General features: G+C 55.5%; 1 protein-coding gene across 1 annotated transcript in view; it reads right to left on the bottom strand.

The window, feature by feature from the left end:
* HDAC7 (histone deacetylase 7) overlaps positions 1-18,346 on the bottom strand; it is a 35,133-nt gene extending 16,787 nt beyond the window's left edge. Inside the window, exons 1-2 of the mRNA XM_054591184.1 lie at positions 18,206-18,346; positions 2,594-2,644 (exon numbers count right to left, since the gene is read on the bottom strand). Of these exons, the coding sequence (XP_054447159.1) occupies positions 2,594-2,644; positions 18,206-18,224 (70 nt within the window). The 5' untranslated portion in view covers positions 18,225-18,346. The remainder of the gene's footprint in view (positions 1-2,593; positions 2,645-18,205) is intronic.
* Between the last annotated feature and the right edge of the window lie 2,347 nt (positions 18,347-20,693).

Genomic DNA, 20,693 nt, shown 5'->3' with positions numbered 1-20,693 from the left:
GAGTTACTCCCAGAGAAGGGGAGGCGGGTGGAGGTGGGAGCAGGTGCCCTCAGACGGAGCACGCAAGCACTGAAACCTTTCTGGAGAGGCCTCCTTCAGCTCATGCAGTGCTGAGCAACCCCCATTAGGACAGCCCCAGTCTGTCCTCAGGGCCTGAGGCTGGGGGGAACTGGAAGGCACTATGGCAACGCACCAGCCGGGCGGTCAGGAAACCGACCTCCTGACCAGGCCTAACTCAACCATTACTAGTCATTATCTTAGCATCTGTAAAACATGTGTACGTGTGGCCTCAAAACCCTCTTACCTCAGCATCCACATATGCCCTGGGAAATACTTGTTACTATTCTGTTGTCCCAAATGAGGAAACTGAGGCTCAGGTGAAGGCTTCCCTGCTCAGGGCAGATTGAGAACCTGCCGAGGCCAGTGCTCCAGCTGCATTTCCCCCTCACCTTTCAGGGAGTTGTCTGGGGGTTTCTCACTGGGCAAAGAGGAAGGGCCTACAGCAGGCCGTCACCAAGGGGCACCTGCTCGAACATTCTCACACTGTGAAATGGAGACGAGAAGAGCAGAGCAAGGGGGTGCTCACACAACTCTCCAGATGATATCAGGAGACCAGAGGGGACAGCTGTATACCCAGACGTGGCCCATAGCAAGCAATTCACAGTTTCGATTCCCGACCCCTTGTTTATGTATCTATCCAGGGAACCCAGAGTCATGCTGGTTGAGTCTAGGCTTCCAATGCCAACACACTGTGGCCCCAGGAAGAGTCTCAATCCCTCGACATTGGTGTCCTGGCTTCCTGGGGTGACTCCCCTAATGATGCCAGAGGGACCTGGAGGAAGCCAAGGCAGGCCGCTGGACTCGCAGCTAGCGGCTTCAGCCACACACAGGCTGTAAACAGCCCCATTCCTCACTCCCAGCGCCACCATGGCCTCCAGAGCAAAAGGCTTCTGGGGAATGTGGGAACGGCTCCCAGAGCGAGTTAGCATCTGGAGGTCTGAACGGTCTGGCGCTAACCCAGCCCCTCTCACCTTTGCCTCCCACACTGAACACAGCCCTTCCATCACAGCCATCAGCCCCCATCCTGTCACGGCCCACAAGCCTTTTGTCCTCGGTTTTGCTCACGATGTCCCCCTCTCGGTACTGTCCTCACTCCTCAATTCTTTTTTCCCCCCTTTTTCTTTTTTTTAATCTTCACCCAAGGACGTGCTTATTGATTAGAAAGAGGGGAAGAGAGGGAGAGAAACATCAGTGTGAGAGAGAAACATCGCTCGGTTGCGGCTGGTATGTGCCTCCCCACGGGGAACCAAACCTGCAATGTAGGCACGTGCCCGGACCTGGAATTGAATCTGTGACTTTTTGATATACTGGATGACACTCCAACCGAGCCACACTGGCCAGGGATCAATTCTACTTTTCCAGATCCTACCCTTTCTTCCAAGCCCAGTGAGAGTCTTTGCTCTTTCCCGGACCCAGCCCAGCGCCCCATGGATTTCGATCACGTTGACAGTTCCGTGCCCTATAAATATTGCGTGGGCAGGGACCGCCTCTGAGTTAAGCTCCAGGGCAGGGACTTGTTTTTGTTTATTGTTCCCTATCCAGCACCTAAAACAGTACCTACCACATGACAAGCACCCAATAAATACCAGCCAAAGCAATGAATACACCTCTGTATCTCCCCCAAAATGCCTACGAAGGTGCCCTGGCACAGAGACGGGGTTCATTAATGTTTTTTTTTCTAATTTCCGTATTTAATTTTTAGAAAATTGCACATCTATGAAGATTAAATAATAAGAGGTGATGAATATAATGTGTTCTGAATGAATGGATGAACATATTAATCAGCTGTCCCCTCGTTTGGCACTGGCCGCATATTGTAATATACTACAATTTTTCTTTTTATTCATGTGTCCTATCTCCTCAACCTGCCTATAAGCTCTTGGGCAGCCAGGATGGAAGCAATGCGGAAGTCGGGCCTGCATTTCTCCCTGCCACGGGTACCTATTAAGCATCGGGTATGTACCAAATAGGCCCTCAGTGGATATTGGCTGAAGTTAAGGAGAGGCAGCCTGCATGCAGCCCCAGCCCCAGGCCACAGGCCTGTCCTGGCCAGAGCTGGAGACAAGGAAGGTGAGAGAAGCAGGAGGAGCAGTCCTTCCCCTCCCTCCCAAGCAGCACAAGGCACCTCCGATCCTGCACGGGCTGCCGTGCCCACCTTGCACTGAAAGAGTCAACAGTCAAGAGCATGAGCCTTCTGAGGCAGGGGCCTGAGTATAAACATTAGCTTCCTACTTGCCTTCCTGTTTCACTGCATCCAGCAAGACAAGAAGAGCATCCTGCCTTTCCTCTTCCTGTCATGCTTCCTAGCACTGGGGCCAGCCGGGATCCAGGGTTGCCTCCTTAGCTCCACTCCTCACCCCTTTCCCATGAAACCCCTGCTTCGCCCTCTGCCCCGGGACCCCAACCTCCTGCCTCCTTGGAGGACCACCCAGCTCCCTGGCCCAACCACCACTCAGCTCCCTCTCCCTTCTCAGGTCCTTTCTATCCTCACCTTCCACCTCCCACCACCGTCTCCCTCAGGACTGACGCTTACCTGTGCGGGGGGGGCTGGGGCAGTGGGCACCCGGGGTCACCTGGGTCCCATCTGTAGAGAGAAGAGAGATGGAGTCAAGGGGCTGTGGGGAGGCAAAGGGCCGAGCCAGGCAGACACCCTGCCGCTCCAGGAGGCCCCCTCCAGCTAGAGCCCTCCAGGTCCCGGCCCCTCCGCCAGCGTGTTCAACCAAAACAGAAGACTCCACCCCCTTCCTTTCCTCAAATTCTCATGCTGGATGAACGCAATCTTCAGCTCCTCTTCCTCATCTGATCTACTAAGCAACTCAGACAGCTGAAGGAAGGAGCTCAGTCCACAGTGGGAACCTGAGGCAGCCCCAGTTCACCCAACGAAGTCCTCAGCCCCCACCATGTGCTCAGATACACTCTTCCCTGGGCCCAGGTTCCCGGACCAAAGAGAGAGAAGGCGGCTGGGAGGTGAGGTGGGGCTGGAGGTGGGACGGCATGGCTGGTGAGGCCTGTAGAGACCATGCTGAAGATGCCAGGAGGGCGAGGGCGAGGGCGAGGGAGAAGCAGGCTTGGAGGAGGGGAGCTGAGCCCACAGAGGCATCCACAGTGCGGGAAGGGCCCGGTCATGGCCTGGAGGTCATGTCAGATCTGGTGGGAGCCCTGAAGTGATGGAATGCACAGCCTGAGAACCCCATAGTTGGTACCCCTTTTCTCCTACTGCTCCATCCTGTGTCCTGCACTCTGCTCCCCAAGAGAAGAGAACTACTCAGCCTTTTTCATGAATAACTGGAAAACAGAAGTGTTTCCTTCTAGAAATGGCCACCTGTCCCAGGCTCCTAAGCCCAGCCCAGAACCCCCTCCAATTCAAAAGCCATGAAACCCTACGGTAAGGCCAGAGCTGGCCAACAGCAGAGGGGCCCTGAGGAGTAAAGGGACTGGATAGGGCGGGGGAAGACACAGATGAGTCGTGAGGCCGCCTGTCCACGATGGACACTTTCCCTCCTGCGGTGCCAGCTCAGAGCCAAGGAGACAGGAGGCCAGGAGACCGGACAGCCGTCTGCAGGGGGCATTTGGCAAAATCACGGAAGCCCTCTTCAGGCAGAAGGAATATTTTCTGGAGGACAGCTGGTGAGGGCTGTTCTTCTGGGTCTGTGTCCAAGGGGCAGCCCCAGTTCCTCTTCTAGAGCTGAAAAGGAGAACTCCCTGCAGGCAGGCGCTGCTGGGGGAGGGGGCAACTCCAGGCACAGAGAGACTCCTGCCAATCTGCCTTCAAGCGCCAGGGCTCCATGCTTTGAATGACAATGTTTGGTAGGGAAATGCCACTCCACCTATTCAAATTCGGCCTGTCTTTTGAAGTCTAGTCCAAGCCCACGTCCTCATGAGGCTCACCTTGACCTCTCTCTCTTGGCTTCCCAGAGTACCCATTCTGTGTCTATCACATGGACACTCCATGAATTATGATCTCCAGGGTGTCATTTGTCGGCCATACCCATCTGTCCCTAGCACCTTGCTGGGCACACAGTAGGCTCTGTTAGAAACTGGTGAATCGAACATAATGACTCTCTCCTGGCCCCATGCCTAGGACATGGCATGAATATTTCTCAAGATCTGTAAGCCCCAAGGAACACTGGTGGTGGAGGCAGCCTCTCCACCCCAGGACGTGGCAACCTGTATCCCAGGCTCTCTCGGGGCCTCCTCTTTCTCCTGTAGGACCTGGTTCCCCAAGAGAGGTTTCTGAACCAGGCTCCAGAGTGCACTCTCAGAGGCCATGTCAGGCCTAGAGTCCCTGCCTCCAGAAAATTCTCCTGACTGCCTCTGTCCCTGCCTGAGGGCTGGTCAGCAGCATTCACGCTTGGGAACAGAGCCAGGTTCTCTGCGCCTCCCTCCCCTGGGAACCACGAATTCCGGACACCATGCCCTCTCTGAACAGGAGAGAAACAAATGGGCCTGAACTCTGCGGTGTTTGCTCCCTGGCCCCAAAGGGGCGTTTTGCGATGCTGATCGATGGTCGGAAAAGTTGCGGGCACGCACACGAGTGTGTATTGCCAACAGGGGCTGCTTCCAAAAGCAATTCCTGGAAAAGGTTCTGCTTCTTCCCTATGCTGACAACCTTTGAGTTCAGAAGAGCCTAGAGCACAGAGATAAGACCTGCGGAACAGCTCTCCCGCGTCCCAGAGGGAGGAAAGGTATCAGGAGGCACCCAGTCAGTGGCTGAACACGCAGAAAGTGAACACGCTCTATCCCAGGGTTGGGGATACAGTTGGGACCCCTCTTCTCCGTGGCCCCTCTCAGAGCACTGTTGTCACTAATTCGGGTTCAAACCGAAATAAGATCAGGAGTGAATGGACCCTTTTTCGCACGTCCCCTGGCCAGGACGGAGACCTCTCCTTTTTGGAACCCTGTCAACCCGCCACTTCTGCCATCATGGGAAGCAACTCCAGCCGGACCGAAGAGGCATGCACCTGGCAGCGGGGCACTGGGCTGGCCACGTCCGCTCCCCAAACCGGAACGCCTGCTCTCATCCCGAACCGCAGAGCTGTGGGAATCCCACCTCGTGTGCCCACCCCGGCCCTCGGAAACCTCCAGAGCAGACACAAAGGCCGCTCTTCTTTCCCCTGGGCACCTGCATGGGCTGGTCTCCCCTCCTACCTTGTTGCCTTGGGCCTTACCTGCCCAGCAGAAACCTGAGCCCTGCCTGACCACCTGCTCTCCCAGGTGTGGCAGGCCCTTTGTCAGGGAGGGGCTCTGCCACCCAGAAGCCCCCTCCCAATACCTCCAAAGCCTTTTTGACGCTGTTCCATCTGCCTGGTCTCCTGACTAGCCAAAAAGGAGGAGCAGGAAGACCCAGGCCCCAGCAGCCAGAGGAAAGCAGGCAGCAGCAGGAGGCCAAGTGCTGGGTTCAGGGCCAGCCCCCTCACACCGCACGTGGTGGCTCCGGTCCTGTTTCCCTGACACAGGCGGCACAAAGCTTGACTCCGTGTTGGGCTGGCAGGGAAAAGGAGAGCTGGGGGTGAGACGGCTTCAGGAAGATGCAAAAATAAACAAACACCAGAAAGAACATCACGGTTGCCTGGCCTCTCCGACACAAAGCGAGGGCTGAGCACAGAGAAGCTCTTCTTGAAGGCACTCGGGTCACAGGATCTGAGAACTTTAGGGACCGATGCGGCTTTTAGATTGTTCAGGCCATCACTCTCACTTTACCGGGGGTGGGGGAGGTCACTGTGCCCTGGCAGGTTAGTGGTACAGCCAGGCCAGGCCAGGCCGGTGCGGGGGGAACCCCAAAAATCGACCCCAGGAGCAGGTACTGAGTACCTCCAGGTGAGGCCACTCCTTCACGGGCTAAAGAGATGGAAATAGGAATGAAACCTGGTTCTCACTTTCATGGAGTTTAAAATAAAGCTCCTATTTTTTTTTTTAAATGAAAAAGTATGCTACTTATAGATACTAAAAATATTCAAAGAGCCTCAAAACATATGAAACAAAGTTTCTTACTCATCCAACTCCCTTGAACTTTCCTAGAATCAACCCCCCCCTTTTTTTTTAAACAGTTTCTTGTATCCCCCTTCCAGAAATTCTCTTACTCACTTTCTTGGCACTAAGCTGCTTATTGCTCAAATTTATTCAGAACCCAGGGGGCTGCAAGCTGGCTGGAAACTCCTGCCACACAAAGGGATGCAAGTGAAAAGTCCAGAGGATACAGGACATTGGTCTTGAGGTCAGATCGACCTGGGTTCAAACACTGACTCCCTTGGTGACCAGCAGGGAGAGCCAGGTACACAATGTAACCTGGTCAAACTTCAGCGGCCCAAGTAATAAAAGCCTAAGAAAATCTGCTTGGAAGCAGTCATCTGAGATTTGCAATGCTGTGTGTGAAGCACCTAGCATGTGCTAGGTGCTGACTTAATGGTTGTGATTAATACTGCTTGCCCTTGAACTTGTCTGTAGCCTCCATTCTGGCATAAGCATTTCATCCTCCCTCCTCTACCACAATCCATTTCCTCCCAGAGGCAGTCCCCAGCTCCATCTCTTATCCCCTGCCCCTCCCGCCTGGTCCCAGCCCCTTCTCTTCCACCTGAACTTGCACGGACTAATACCTTACTATGTGCCAGAAGTTGTTCTTAGTGTCTTACATGTGCTAATTCATCTCACCCTCATGACAAACCAATGAAGTGGTTACTGTTTTTATCCCCATTAAATAGACCAGGAGACTGAGGCCCAGCAGCATTAAATAAATACCTTGTCTGAAGTCATATAACCTGGAAGTGGCTCAGCTGGGACTTGACCCAGGCCATGAAGCTCCAGAACCCATGTTCTCAACCAATTCACTCCACCACTCCGGCCCAGCACTTTCACGCCACACACCATCATCGAGAGAGCAAAGGCAGGCCCTAGCCGGGCACAGGGAAAGACTGAAAAATCACACAGCCCCACAGAACCTGGCACCAGAAGTAAACCCCACCCCTGCTGCAGGTGAGGGGGTAGGAGCTGCCTATTTCATCTCTGGGGCCCCATGAAGACAATCCTGAAGAATCACCTCTCTGGATAGCAACTGACTGTTGGCTTCCCAGGTTCCACGTAACAATTTCAGACTTCACATGGGACCATGAGGCTGGCGACAGGTTGGGGGGTCTAGGGGGAGCATCGGCTTCATCTTCTGCTCTGCCATCATTTTCCCTGCTCTTGGGCGCTCTGCCATTTTCCTTCTCTAGAGGCTCCCAAGTCCCTCGGAGCTTCTCTCGTGAGCATCCTAAAGCAAGGTCCGCCGTGCAGGCAGAGGGCCAGCTCCGCACGGGGACAGAGGCTGGACTCCCAGGTGAGTGGCCTGGGGCATGGGCCTGCCGCAACAATGCCTCCTGTCAGTCCAGGGAGAGGGGACTTTAGCTCCACAGGCTCAGCGGCTGTGCGCCAGCAGGAAGCTGGATGTGAGAGCCGCAAAGCTGGCCCTCTGCAAAGCTGGCCCTCTGGCCTTCAGCGAGGCAAGCAGGCCCCTTTCCCCACACTGGGGCCGGGTGGCAGCTATTTTTAGCTCTTGACACCTGGGTATTTTGCAGCCGCAGGATGTCCGGTTTGGAGTCTCTTTCTGGGAATCCCACATGCGGCTGTTGTAAACAGCCCCACGCAGCGGTGGCCAAGCTGGGAGCCTCGCCCCCCTTTCTGGTGTTTGAGATGAATCAAACAGGAAGCAGACGTAACCATGGCAGCGGCAGCTTGAGCTCTCCGGGGGTGGGAAAAGCGTCCTCCCTGGCTCTTTGCCCCTGCCCCAAGTCCTCTACCTGACTCCATGCCACTCCTCATGGATGGAGACCCCTGGACCCTGAGGCAGGGAGAGCTGGGCCATTCTGACTGCGGGCAGCTGTCAGTTCTTGGAACTAGTACTCTCTGGAGAGCCTCACTGCCCTCTTGCAAAGAAAAATGGGGTTTTCTTCATGCTCTGCCAGCCTCCGGGGGCCTCTCAGACCTACCACTCAGTCCTCCCCTGCCTGCTCTCTGTGAAGGTGTGAGGGGGAGAGCAGAGCAGAGCTCGGGGGGCAGGCACCCACTTCCTGTCACCCTCAGCCTTCTCCTTACAGCGCAGGACCTGCCTGGCACGCAGGGAATTCCTGAGCAGGCAGGCCCTCCCGGTCCCAGCCCCCTGGTCCAGACTGCCCCAGGGTTTCTCGGCCGGGGAAGCACTCCAAAAATGAAAGTTCCCACTTACCCTTACTCCCCGGCACTGGCAGCTCCAATCCCTGAGACAGGAGGTTCGCTAGGATGTCTAACCACCATCTTTCCTATCTTAAGCAAAACATCCTGAAAGGTCTAGATGGGGGCCCCATCTGTAATATGGGGAGAAGAGTGGAGGTTCTGTCAGCTTCTGACTTTGTCTCTCCCTCTCCCCCACCCCCTGGTGCCCCACTTAAACCAGCTGCTCCCTCTTAGCAGTCAGTCCCAGACAGTCTTTCTCAAGGGCCAGCACTTGCCCCAACAGGAAGCATGGTCACCGCCCCAGGGCTGCCTCTCAGAGCCTCTCCTCCCCGCATAAGTCTCGCATTCATTCACTTGCCCTCCGTGCTGTCCCCTCAGCTTCTGGGCCCTCCTTGGCCAGACCCGGCCGCCCTGTGTGTGTGCCCCACTCCCACCTGCCCGCCTGTCGGCTGCTCCCCGCTGTGTGTTTGCCCCGTGATGGGCCTTCCTCGGCCCCTCTCACCTGCACTGCCCATGAGGCCACTGAGCCACTGCGGAGACTGCCAGGGGAAGGTTGACGTTATTTTAATATTAATATTAATAATCACAGTATAATTATAAATTAATATTAGTGATGATCAACAACCACATATTGAATGTTTACTGTGCTCTGGTTGCTGTACTAGGTAGGCCTCTCTCTTGTACTATCTTATTTGGTTCTCATGACAATCCCATTAAGGTAGATGCTATTATCATCTGCCTTTTACAAAGAAGGAAACCGAGGCTCAGTGAGGTTAAGAAAATTGCTGAGGTCACACAGATGGCAAGGAGGGCTTCTGGGATCCCAGAACCTAAGCTCATAATCACTACACTGGTGCCTACGGCTAGTTCCGCCCACCTCCGTGGAGGGCCACAGGGCCCAGCTGTGCCCTGCCTCTGAAGGCCTGGGGCGGATTCCCAGTGCCGGCATACTCCCACAGTGTGCCGGTCCTCCGTCCAGAAAACATCCACAACAACAAAAAATAAAAGCAGAGAGAATCATCTCTGCCCGTGTCCCTCACATGCCTTTTTGTCACCAGGAGGCACTCCACAAAACCCCATCTTCACTTCCTTTTTCATCTTATATTTTCCCTGCTTTTTCGATGTACATGTTCCCACTTTATTGTTGCCTGTACGCCACCTCCAGCAGGGCAGAACTAACTGAGCGACCCTCCCGGGGCTGCAGGGAGGGTCACGGGCTGTGTGAAAGCCCTCTGGGTGGAAACCGGCGGCCGACACAAATGCAGGCTGCATAACCACAGCAAGCCACCCATCAGGGCAAGCAAATTCTCTTGGGAAGAGACGCTCTCCTGCTCCCTCTCTTCTTTCCTCAGGACGGACGGACACACACACACACACACACACACACACTACCCCTGGTGGCAGGTAGAAGGGATGGAGCACCCACTAGTGCCAAAGGGACCACCCACTTTCACGGCAGGTTCCTAGGGACTGGAGAACACAGCCAAAGGGCTACTGGCACCCTTGCCCCTGGGTGAGGGAAGGGCAGAGGCCACTGCGGGGGTCCTGGCTTGCTCCATGGCCTGGGAGTATCATGGGTATGAGTCTGTGAATAGCAACGAGCTATTGATGAATGCTCGCACTAACAGAGAAGCCACATTAATATTAATGACAGAAAATACACCTGAGATGGCCATCCTGTGTAGGCCTCTGTATACCCCTCATTTTGCCTGTTATTTTAGAAGATGGCCAAGGCCCGTAGGGCAGATTCTCCAGAAGATATGATTCCCTTTTGTGGCCAAGGCTGCCCCTAAGACTTGGTGAGCCGGATTTTTCCAGATCACAAAATCCAGCCCGGGTGCTCACCCAGCCTTCAGGGAACATAACAGCCAGATGCCTGGTCCTGGGTACTGATTTGGACAAACCAGTTGTGAAAGACAATTTCTGGCCAACTGGAAATTCAACAAATTGATGAAATGAAAATGTACCTCAGTGGCAGGCGGAGAGCACTGACTGAAGAACAGCATGCACAGTATACTCTCATATTGATAACAAATACAGTGTAGAAAGGCATGTCACAGAACGGGAAGGTGTGCACTGAGATATGATGGCAGTGATCTCTGGCAGTGGGGTTGTGGTGTTTTTTAGTTTTTAATTTTTGCTTGTCTGCCTCTATAATAACAACAATATATACGTATATGCACGCACGTGCACACACACAAATAAATATGAAGCAGCACAGCCGATGGGCTGTAGAGTCAAGATGCAACCTCTGGCTCCCAGGGACCTAGACCACGGGGCTTTCATCGACTCTACGTACCGCATTCTTGGACCGCTTATCTCTTGAGGTTCTGCGTGATCTACAGCCAGCGTCCTCTGCCTTCCCTGAATCACGCAGAGGACCTAGCACAGGGCTGGGCACCCAGTCAGGACTTAATGAATGCCTGCAGGCTGAATAACGATCATTTCCTGAAAGAAAGGCCTTCTGCCTCTTCCAGGGCCGCTGTGCTGGGAATACTCACTGCTGACATCACCGACCTTCCCATCCCTCCTCTGCCTCATGTTCCTCTTACGAGCTGCCAGGGAGGGGCTAACATAAAGGTCACCCCAGCAGATGTTGGCAAGGTACTCCACATCGTGGCCCCTGGGGGCGGCCCCGTCCCAGATCTTCCCCAGTGCCAGCTGGACATGAGACCCTCAGGTCCCCCGGAGCCCTGCTTCACTGGGGGCAGTAAAATGAAAGGGAGAAGGAGTCCACCCTATGACTTCTGGCTCCAGACGCCTGCTGCTCCGGGCCCTTATGGGTGGAGGAATCTGGAACAGTGAATTTGGCCTGGTTTTTTCTGTGAACTGGGACTGGGCCCAGTTTCTGTTCTCCATGTCTTCAGCATTCCCTATCCCTGACCTTCAAAAATATGAAAAATAACATTAATAATGATGACGAATATTCTGTGTACACTGACTTCATACCAGGCACGGTGCTAATGTTACTTACTTTAGTCTTTATAGCAACTCCATGAGGCCGAAATTATTATTATTTTCCCATTACAGATGAAGAAACTGAGGCACAGAGAGCCCCTCTGCAGGAGAAAGAAGGACTCTACAAAGGTTATCTTTGCCTCCCCTGTGTCCTTACAGGAAGGCCCTCCTGCCAAGCTTTGCAATGGGCACAGCAGATCTAAGGTGATAATTAACATCTGTTGGGTACTTTAGAATCCACCAAGTGCTTACACATGCATGTGAGAAAATCTCCACTTGAAAGACTAGGAAACCAGGACTTAGAGCTCTTGGCAACCTTGCACCAGTTCCCATTCAGCTGGGATTCAAACCAGGTCTTTGGCCTCAGAATGGCACGTTTCTCCCCCTATATCTGACATTCCTCCTGGCTCAATTCTCAAGGTAGCCCTGAAGGCATGGAAGGAACAAGCACATCCTCCAGACCCCGGAGACAAAGCCTGCACCGCGCCCCTCGTGCCAAGAGTTGAGGTGCCAGCACCTCCTCAGAGGCTCTGCCGTGACTCACTCCTGGGACCCAGGGGAAACACAGCCCTGCGCTGTGGGCAAACACAGCCTGCCACCCGCCCCGCCTCCAACTCCCCGCCTCCACATTTGCTAACTGAAACCCGGCTGCTGCTATTTTTAACCCTCCAGCTCCCCCTTGCCTGGGGCTCCCCGCCTTCACCCCACCCCCACCCCCTTCCACAACTGGGTGCCACCAGCCTGTCATTCTGAGAGCAGTTCCACAACCTGAACGCCCCAGAGGGCGCAGCGGATGCCCGTGCAGGTTTGTGGGGCAAGCAAAACAAGCTGGTTTCAGTCCAGTCCCGAATTCCCCCACCCCGGGCTCTTTCCGACCCTGTGGCTCCCAGCCTGCCCCACTTCTCCCTGCCATCCTGGGTGCTGGGGGAGGGAGGAATGGAACTTCGAGGACTGGGGGTGACTGCAGGGCCAGAGCCCTGAGAGGGAATAGGGCACCCCTCATTCTCCCCAGGGCACAGGCTGGCTCTGAAGGCCCAAGGTCTCTAACCACCAGGGTTCCAATCCCTGCAGGCAACAGGAGGAAAAAAAGGAAGTGGCCTGGAGACAGGGCGGGGATGGTGAGTTTAGCCCAAGGCCCTCCTCATTAGGAGAAGTCCCCTCCCCACCCTGCTGTGGCCTTTGTGGAGGGGCTAGGGTTGAGGTAGGCACACTATGCGGTGGGGGTGGGGGGAGGGGGGGGGCGCTGAGCGGCGGCGGGAGGTGTGCGCTGAGCAGCCTAAAGGAGGCCCAGGTAGAATGCCCGCAGAGGCGGGGACAGCCGGGGCCTCTTCTCTTACATGAGGGCTCCTCTAATACTCAGTGATCTAAGGAAAGGACTGCACCTTTCTGCAGCCTGCAGCTTCTGGGTACTACCAGAAGAGGCTGGCGGTGAGAGGGTCTGAAGGTTGCTTGCTGATGTGAAAGTTAACTTCATGAAAGGGGGAAAGGGCAGGACAGCAGGGGGACCAGCGGGGAGCACTGCCTTCTGGCTGATGTCTGTCCCGGTAGGCTGAGAGTCGCAGTCAGTGTGGGGAGCAGATTCCTCCACACCCTCTCTCCTGCCCTGATGTGTTTGGCCAGCCTCCGCCTCAACCCTTCTTTCGGGCTCTGTCCTCTCGTCCTGGACCTAGGACCTCGGTCCTCTCTCAGCCTTGACTCCCCTCCCTCTCTCCTCAGAGATTCTTGAGCCAGGTAAATAAATTCCAGTGGCCACAGAGGCAGCCAGGCTGGACCCAGAGGGGAGGGACTTGGCACAGGAGTTCCTGGGTGGGGAGATGGGGAGGAAGGGAATGAGGTAGGAGGAAGGTGAGGCAGGAGGGTCAGGAATGGGTGGCACTTGAGAGCTCCTGCAGGGAGGCTGACACCTTCCAACATCCAAGGTGTCCACAGGGCCCTGGACTCGGCGCCATGAAGGAATGGCTGCTGCCCCAAGCCACCGAGCGAGCGGCCTGGACGTTGGCCCTGTCCCAGCCCTCCCTCTTTTTCTTCCCCCAGGCCAGCCTCCAGGGGCTGCTTGAGGAGCGGAGACCCTGCTGTATCCCAAGTGAAGGAAGAGGCTGGCAGTTCCCCAGGCAAGCTCAGAATGCTCTGAGGGCTCACTTCTAGTCCAGGGACGCGGGAGAAGGCATCAATGTCACCTTCTCAGGCAGGCCTCCCCGGCTACCCTTTCTAAGGAAGTCTCACGTTGTTATTCTCTATTGCTGCACCCAGTTCATTTCCTTCTTAAGGTTTATTACAAAGTGTAGCTAGGTATATGTACTCATTTCTTTACTTGCTTACTTGTTACTGCCTGTCTCCTCCACAACAGTGGAAGTTCCCGGAGGTTAGATGCTCTGCTTTTGTGTTCACTGCTTACCTGGGCCCAGTGCGTGGCACACAGCAAGGCTCAGTCAGCACCCAGGGAATGGAGGGACAGCGGAGTGACTGGCTCAGTAATGGAGCCTCCTTATTGCCAACATACCTTTAGGGTTGGTGCTCAACTATTCCAAGATTTCCCCAGGGAAGAGGAGGCAGGATGTAACAGGAAGAGAAAGGTCAGGAAGCCTGGGACCCCAAGGGAAAAGCCAAGGCCCAGTTAGTGTGTGCGCTGGCCTCACCTAGTCCCCACCATCATGCCAAGGGTGGACATGGGCATACCTGCATACACAGAGGATGCATGGCTACACCCTGGACCAGTCTTCAAAGGCTTGAGTTTTGTCTTGGTTCCCCCTCTCAACAGCCCTGTGTCCCTGGACAACATACCTACCGGGTTTTGCCATGTATAATGCACACCTTTGCCCAAATTTTTTAGGGAAAAGTAAGGATGTGCATTATACATGGGTAGTACTAATTCCGTATCTATATCAAAGTTTTTAATTCTTTTATTTATGTTTATGCGTTAAAAGTGTAACTCTAGAAAGCAATAACGATATCTGTATGCAAAATAATACCCTGGAATATGATCATCGGTTTTGTATATAAATAAAAAATTGAATTAAAAAATTAAAGCAAAAGATTTCTTTCCTGAAAGTTTGGACCAAAAACTTGGGTGTGCAACACGGAAGCGCAATATGCATGGCAAAATATGGTACCTTCTAAAAGTCTCAGTTCCTTCAAAAGAAAAGAATGAAGAGATTGGCCCAGATGGTTGGTCCTCAGGTCCTCAAACACAGCCTTACACCAGAATTGCCTAAAGCACATGTTAAAATCCAGATTCCCAGGCTCTCCCCTACAGATTCCGAATCTGTCTGGATGGGGCCTAAAGAACTTTTAATTTTTTATTTAAGACTCTCCCAGCTGACTCTGAAACAAATGGTCCAGAAACTGACATTTGAGGACCACAAATGAGGTGGTGCTTTCCAGCCAGCACCTGGGCTTCTATTAAACAGCCATTTCTGCACAGGTATACATCCCCCCCAAACATGAACATATACCCCACAGAGAGCCGCAAACTGCAGAGGTATACACTGTACAGATAACACATGTCGGCACTACACGTGTACACGCTCCTAAAGGACCCAACACCAAGCCACCACACGGATCACAAATTGCCACAGAACCACATCTACAAACTCAGCCTGGGGCATGCTCACAGGCCTTGCACAGCCAGTGTGCACACACACCCATCACATGTTGACCCACACTAAACAGACGCTATCCTGAATTTATTTTGCCTCTGGGAACTGGTCCAGGACCAAAGGAGCTCTGCTCTGCTGATGAAAACATCCCTCCCGCCTCTGCCACCTCCACCCCACCCCCTGCCCCAGGCAGCACGCTGTCCACCTCCACTTTGCAGGCATTTTGCAGGGGATGCCGCGGAAGGAGGCCAGCGGAGAGATGGGATGAGGGGAGACACAGAGCCCTCCCCAAAGCCCAGCGGCCGCTCTCTGCCTAGTCTCCCCACCCCGGGGAAATGCAAAAGGGCCTCCACCCAACTGCCCCTCAGTGCTTGCTCTGCCTACTGGCCTAGATTCCCAGGCCCCCCTGGTCCCAGCAGCCAAAAGAGCTAGGGAGGTGGCCAAAATGTAGGGGCTCCTCCTAATACTCAGGCCTCTAAGGAAAGGGCTGTCTGGGGGCACCTTCCTGCAGCCCAAAGGCCTGGGTCCCCCAGGGAGGGTTACCACAGAAACAGGGGGAAATATCACAGGGAAACACAATACCCGGCAGGGTCACCTGGTGACCAGGCTTCCTGCTGTGTTGCCCACCGCCCCCCTCATCTCAGAGGCGAGAGCCTCCTTCTCCAGCCTCCACTTGGGCCTCCTCTCCCTTGCTCTCTGTCCTGCCTCCCCTGGGCTGGGGGATGCAGCCTTGCACAGCAAGTCTGCCCCTCTGCAGTTCCAAACAACATCCTCAGGGATGGCCCTCAGAGCTGAGCCCCCCACTCCTAATCCTACCAAGGCCCCCACCACAGGAAATCAAAGCTTCCTGCCCCAGAGGAAGTGCCCCATCCAGTGAACAAATCCAACACACACAAACGCAGTCCTGGAGCCTCGGGGCGGACAGATGCCCTCCCCCAGTTCCCAGGCCCACTTTAGGCCCCAGTCTCAAGTCTGGCTGTGGACAGGCCAGGGCCGAGCTGTGAGGGGCAGGCGTGGGCAGGACCTGACCCAGGCCAGGGGAGGAGGAGGCCAGGAGAACGGGCACCAGCAGAGTGAGGTCTGGTTGTAGCTCCACAGGGCCTGCCATTCCCTACTGTGTGACCCTGGGCCTTGCATTAGCTCATCTTCTCTCAGGTCCCTGCCAACATTTAAATTACCAGCTGGTAATGAAAGGTCAGGACAAAGAAAACAAAGAGGAGGTAGGGGTTACACAGGCTTCTGCCTCCAGGTCCTTGGGCAAGCATGTCCACAGCCAGGAGAAGGCCCCTACTGGCCACCCCCACCATGCACGAGTTTCTCACTCCCATTATCAAGAGTAAGGAGGAGATGGAGGAACGTCAAGTTCCAACTCTCAGTCCCAGAAGTCACCACGAATGAAAGCTGGGGTCCATCACCCTGAAGGCAGTCCGGAGGTACATAATAGTCCCCACATGGGACAGCAGTCCCTCTCTTTATAGTCAACTTCTCCTCTGTGCCCTAGAAAGTGCACCCAAAATTTCCTCCCCATTTCATCTGATGGGGAAACTGAACTTCAATGTCAAAGCCGACTGACCAGTTTAGATTTTTGGGAGGGTCAGTGCAAGACCTGAAAGCGACTTCCCAGCCTCAGGATCCCAGCTTAAGACCTGGTAGCCAGAGAGACACCCCATCCATGGGCTCAAGCTAAGAAACACAGAGGCCTCAGGAGAACGCTTCCCCAGGCCATTTCAGATGTAACAACAGTGGCGGCTCTAAACTTGGCCCTGCTGGGAGCGAGGAACATCAGGGGACTCAAAGGCGAGGGAGGAGTCCCAGCAGGTCCAGGACCTGGTTCCAGTCTTGATTCACTGCGTACAACAGAGCAGGCCTGCTTTGTGCCTTAGTTTCTCTTAGAATTAACTGCAGAAAAGAGGAAAATTACTTATTAATTGAGGTGGGTAGAGGAAACAGCAGGTAGAGAAAGAGAATGAGACGCTAAGCAGTGAGGAGCTACGAGATGGCTTGCAGAAGCTGAAAAGGGAGCCTGGGAAGTCTAAACCCAGTGGCGTGAGGAGAAAAGTGTATGTGGCAGTTGAAGCCACTTCATGGACAGGGTCCTGTTGGGGAAAAATGGGCTGCCAAGGTGCCCCATTAGGGTGTAGGAAACTGAGTCACAGTCTTCCTTCTCTCAGCCCAGTGCCTGAGCAGGGATCTTGAGGAAGACCCCTGAGTCCAGGTGCAAGTCCCAGCCACAGGCTGAACAGTCCAGATGTTGAGTCCTCAGGGCCACTAAGGTCCAATGTCCTATTCTCACTATAGAAATTGGCAGGCCAAGCTGGGCCTCAAGCAGATGTTGAATTGGTGTGTGGAGAGGGATGGGTAACAGCAAGACAGCCAGGGTCCAGATGCAGGGGGGTGGCCTCTAGTGTGCAGGACAGCCAGCAGGGACAAGGGAATGGCCTGGACTTGGTGGGAGGAGCAGCAGTGGCTGGCCAGGTCAGATTCGAATGGGCAGCCAGAGAGAAGGAAACGGGGGTGGCGGGATCTGGGTGGCCTGCAGGCCCCAGAGGGCTCTCTCCCAGCCCACAGGTCTAGAAACTCTGCGTGTCAGAGCCCAGCCCAGCTGCCAGATTTGCAGCCTCCTCTCATACTCCCGAGCACCATCAGACTCCAGGGCTGGGGCGGGGTGGGGGGGGGCGCACATCCTGTCCCCCACCACTCATGACAGAGCCTGCGGTCCCCACCTCTGCCGGCCCCTCCGCAACTCACTTGGGCACAGGTGTCTCTTCACCCTAATGGGTGAGCAAGGGTGGGAGGCGGTGCTCAGGGAAATCTCCCTGTCCAGGACCCTCCATCCAAGGGATCATTTACCCCCAGCCAACGGGTTGGAGCAAGGCCCTGCGGAGATCCGCGAGCTGGGGGCGCTGAGGTCCAGCGCCAAGAACCCAGCCCCAAGAACCCAGCCCCAACTCAGTGGGTCCTGCCCTTTGCCCTCTCGCTTCCAAACCTTCCGCTCCGGAGCACCGCCCCCTCCCGGGGCCTCGCAGCCGTCCCTCCCTCCCCGGTCCCCCAGCCTGTCCTCCCCAGGAATGTGGGTGATGGGACCCCGGATTCAAGCATCGGCGGCCCGGGGCCTCCAACTCCCTCCCTCGGGCCTGTCGCTGCCCCCGGGGCGGGCGGATGTGGGCGCCCAGCGGGAGGCCCGAGTCCTCCGGCCCCCGGAACCAGCCCCGGCCAGGAGCCTGCCAGAGTCCCGCGGAGCCGGGTGGGGCAGGCGCGGTCCTGGGGCGCACGCCGGACCAGCCCGTGGGGTGCCCGGAGTCCAAGCTGGAGCCTGAGCCCGAGCCCGAGCCCAAGCCGGGGCGGTTGGTGCTGGGAAGCCGCGCAGGGCGGGGCGGGCGGGACGGGGGCGGCAGCCCGGTACTCACCAGCGCCGGGACTGTGCATCCAGGGGCCGGGGCCCTCAGAGCGGGGGGCTCATGGCGAGGCGGGGGGCTGGGGCACCGGCCTCACATCCCCCCAGTCGCCGGAGGCTGCAGAGCGACTGTGAGACGGCGAGAGGAAGGGAGGGGGCCGGGAGGGGGAGGGCCCTGGCAGCCCGGCCGGCCGGGTAGGATGACAATGGAAGGAAATGCTTTATCTGAGCCTGAGAGCGGGCCAAGGGGGAGGGGAGGGAGGGGGCCGGCGCTCGCGGCCCTGGGACACACCACCCCGGCAGACGCAGCACTGCGCGGCGGCGGACACACCGCGCGGCCCGGGTGGCAGCGCAGGACCCGGAACGCGGGACGCGGCCCCTATCCGCGCGAGGTCGCCGCGCTGCGTGCCGCGCAGCCACAGCCGCAGCGCACCAACCCGCGCACAATTCCCGGAAACCCGGCTACCTGAGCGCCTGCAGCCATGCATACCCGACATGGACATACATCCATGTTTACACAGGGCTAGAGTCAGGGAAGGACCCCCACGCCCACGAGTACAGACAAGTAGAGCCCACGAACAATCACACTTAGGGACAGTTGGACACGCGTGGGGTCCCAAGCCCCATGCAAGGAATCTCAGACAGACCCCCCCCTTCTTTCACGACTTGCCTGAGGAAAGTTCCAGGATCTGATTTGAATCACTGCCCAGCCCTCCCCCTTTACCACCCCCCACCCAACGCCTGCTGAGGGGAACAGAAGGGTCCAGCCTGTTCCTATTAAAAGAAAAAGGGGATGGGGGCGGTGCAGATTTTAAGTTTCCTTTTTTTAAACAAATTTCTCAAGGGATTTCCTTCCCTTCTCTCCTCTTCCTCTCTTCCTCCCATTCCTCTCCCCCCACAACTCTCCCCCCCTTTTCCCCCTCCCGGTCCCTATGAGTCAAACTTCAGCAATGTGCCCAGTGTCTCCCAGTGCATTACAGCGGATCACAGAAATGTTCCAGTCTGTGAGTCGGAATGTAGCCGCCTCCAGCCCTCCCTCAGCTAATAAACTCAGCTCCTGCCGGCTTTGCGCAGCAGCCCTCCCTGCACACCCCCTGCGCAGCCCCTTTTAGCAGAAGGAGGTCAGATTCAGGGGTCAGAGGCTGACGACCTCACCACTCTGCTTCCCGGCCTAGCCTATCAGTTCTGTCGCCTCTGGCAATCTGCTGGGTCCGGGACACCGTGGCTCCTGGGAAAGAGAGAGGTCCGCAATGTGGAACACTAGGGGCCTTCCTCTCCTGTGAGGCATCACCACCAGAAGGCGGAACACAACCTCCATCTCACCCCGTCCTCCCTTCATCCTAGGAACCCCAACAGTCTCACAATTCTACAGAAGGAGAAATTAAGGCTAAGCCAGAGGCAGAGCCATGGCAGATGGGAAACAAGAGTCCACAGTGGCCTAGGAGGGCTTGGCCACACTGAGGTTCAACTTCTGACCATAGACTCCTGGTTCCCACAAGCACAGGTCCAGACTCACTTCTTGTTGCTCCCTGGGATTTTTGGCAACTGACTTCCTATTTCAGTCCCTTTCCTGTCCCAGCACTCACTCAGCAGGCAGTGAGTGCACTTGTTACCTTATCCTCACGAAGTTCTTTGTTGGCCTTCAAGCCCTCCTTCTATACGACGACGGCGCCATACTACACACATACCTCTCTCCTTTTTTCTGCTGTTCTGCCCAGTGCCTCCAGGTACTTAGTGCTCTATAATGTTAGTTGCGATTATTGCTGTTTTTGTTTCAGCCAAAGTGGGCTGCTGGCTGCTCCCCTTTGTGTTCCCATTCTTTCCCAATCCCTCTCCTTGGCTCATTGTGTTCCCTCCAAAAATCAATGTTCTCACTGTCCCTTTCTCCTCCTGTTGAAATCTTTCCAATCCTCAAGCCTATACCAACTTCTCCAGGAGCCGTTCCCTGATTCCCAAAGCCGGGGAGCTCTTTCCTTCCATTAAAGGACCCCCCCACCCATGTTATCAGTCTTCCTCTCTACATTGACCTTTATCCACATAGTCTGTCTACTTGTCCCAACTCTCCTTCCCAAGAATGTTCAAGAGTAGACATCCCTGAGCCCAGCTACTGCCTTAGTCATGGCTACATTTCTTGTCATGTCTTGCTAAGTAAGTGCCTTATACAGGATTCAAGTTCCCTGTGGGTTATTTGCTGAATTGGGACAAATGTTCATGGCCTCCAAGAACCGTACCCCAGCTGGGCACCTCCAATATATCCTTATTTTCCCCATGATTTCCCATGATGGCTCTGCAAGACACATATTCTTCCACTTCAGGTGTGTCCTTCCAAGCCCTAACTTCCAAACCAGAGCATTCTGTTTCCAGATCCCTCCTCCATGCCCACAGCCTCCAGAAAAATTGCTTGGTTACTTCAGAGTCTCAGCCCTTTCCCTGCTGTCTCTCTCCTTTAATGCCCTAATGCCCTCTCCTCAACCCCCAGGACTCCTGTGGTTATTTCTGGG

The sequence above is a fragment of the Pteronotus mesoamericanus genome, unplaced genomic scaffold, assembly GCF_021234165.1.
Source record: "Pteronotus mesoamericanus isolate MK-2021 breed Mesoamerican mustached bat unplaced genomic scaffold, CSHL_Meso_final scaffold_21, whole genome shotgun sequence".
Lineage (NCBI taxonomy): Eukaryota > Metazoa > Chordata > Mammalia > Chiroptera > Mormoopidae > Pteronotus > Pteronotus mesoamericanus.
Note: the sequence above shows the minus strand (reverse complement) of the source record. Positions and strands in the feature narration are given on the sequence as shown.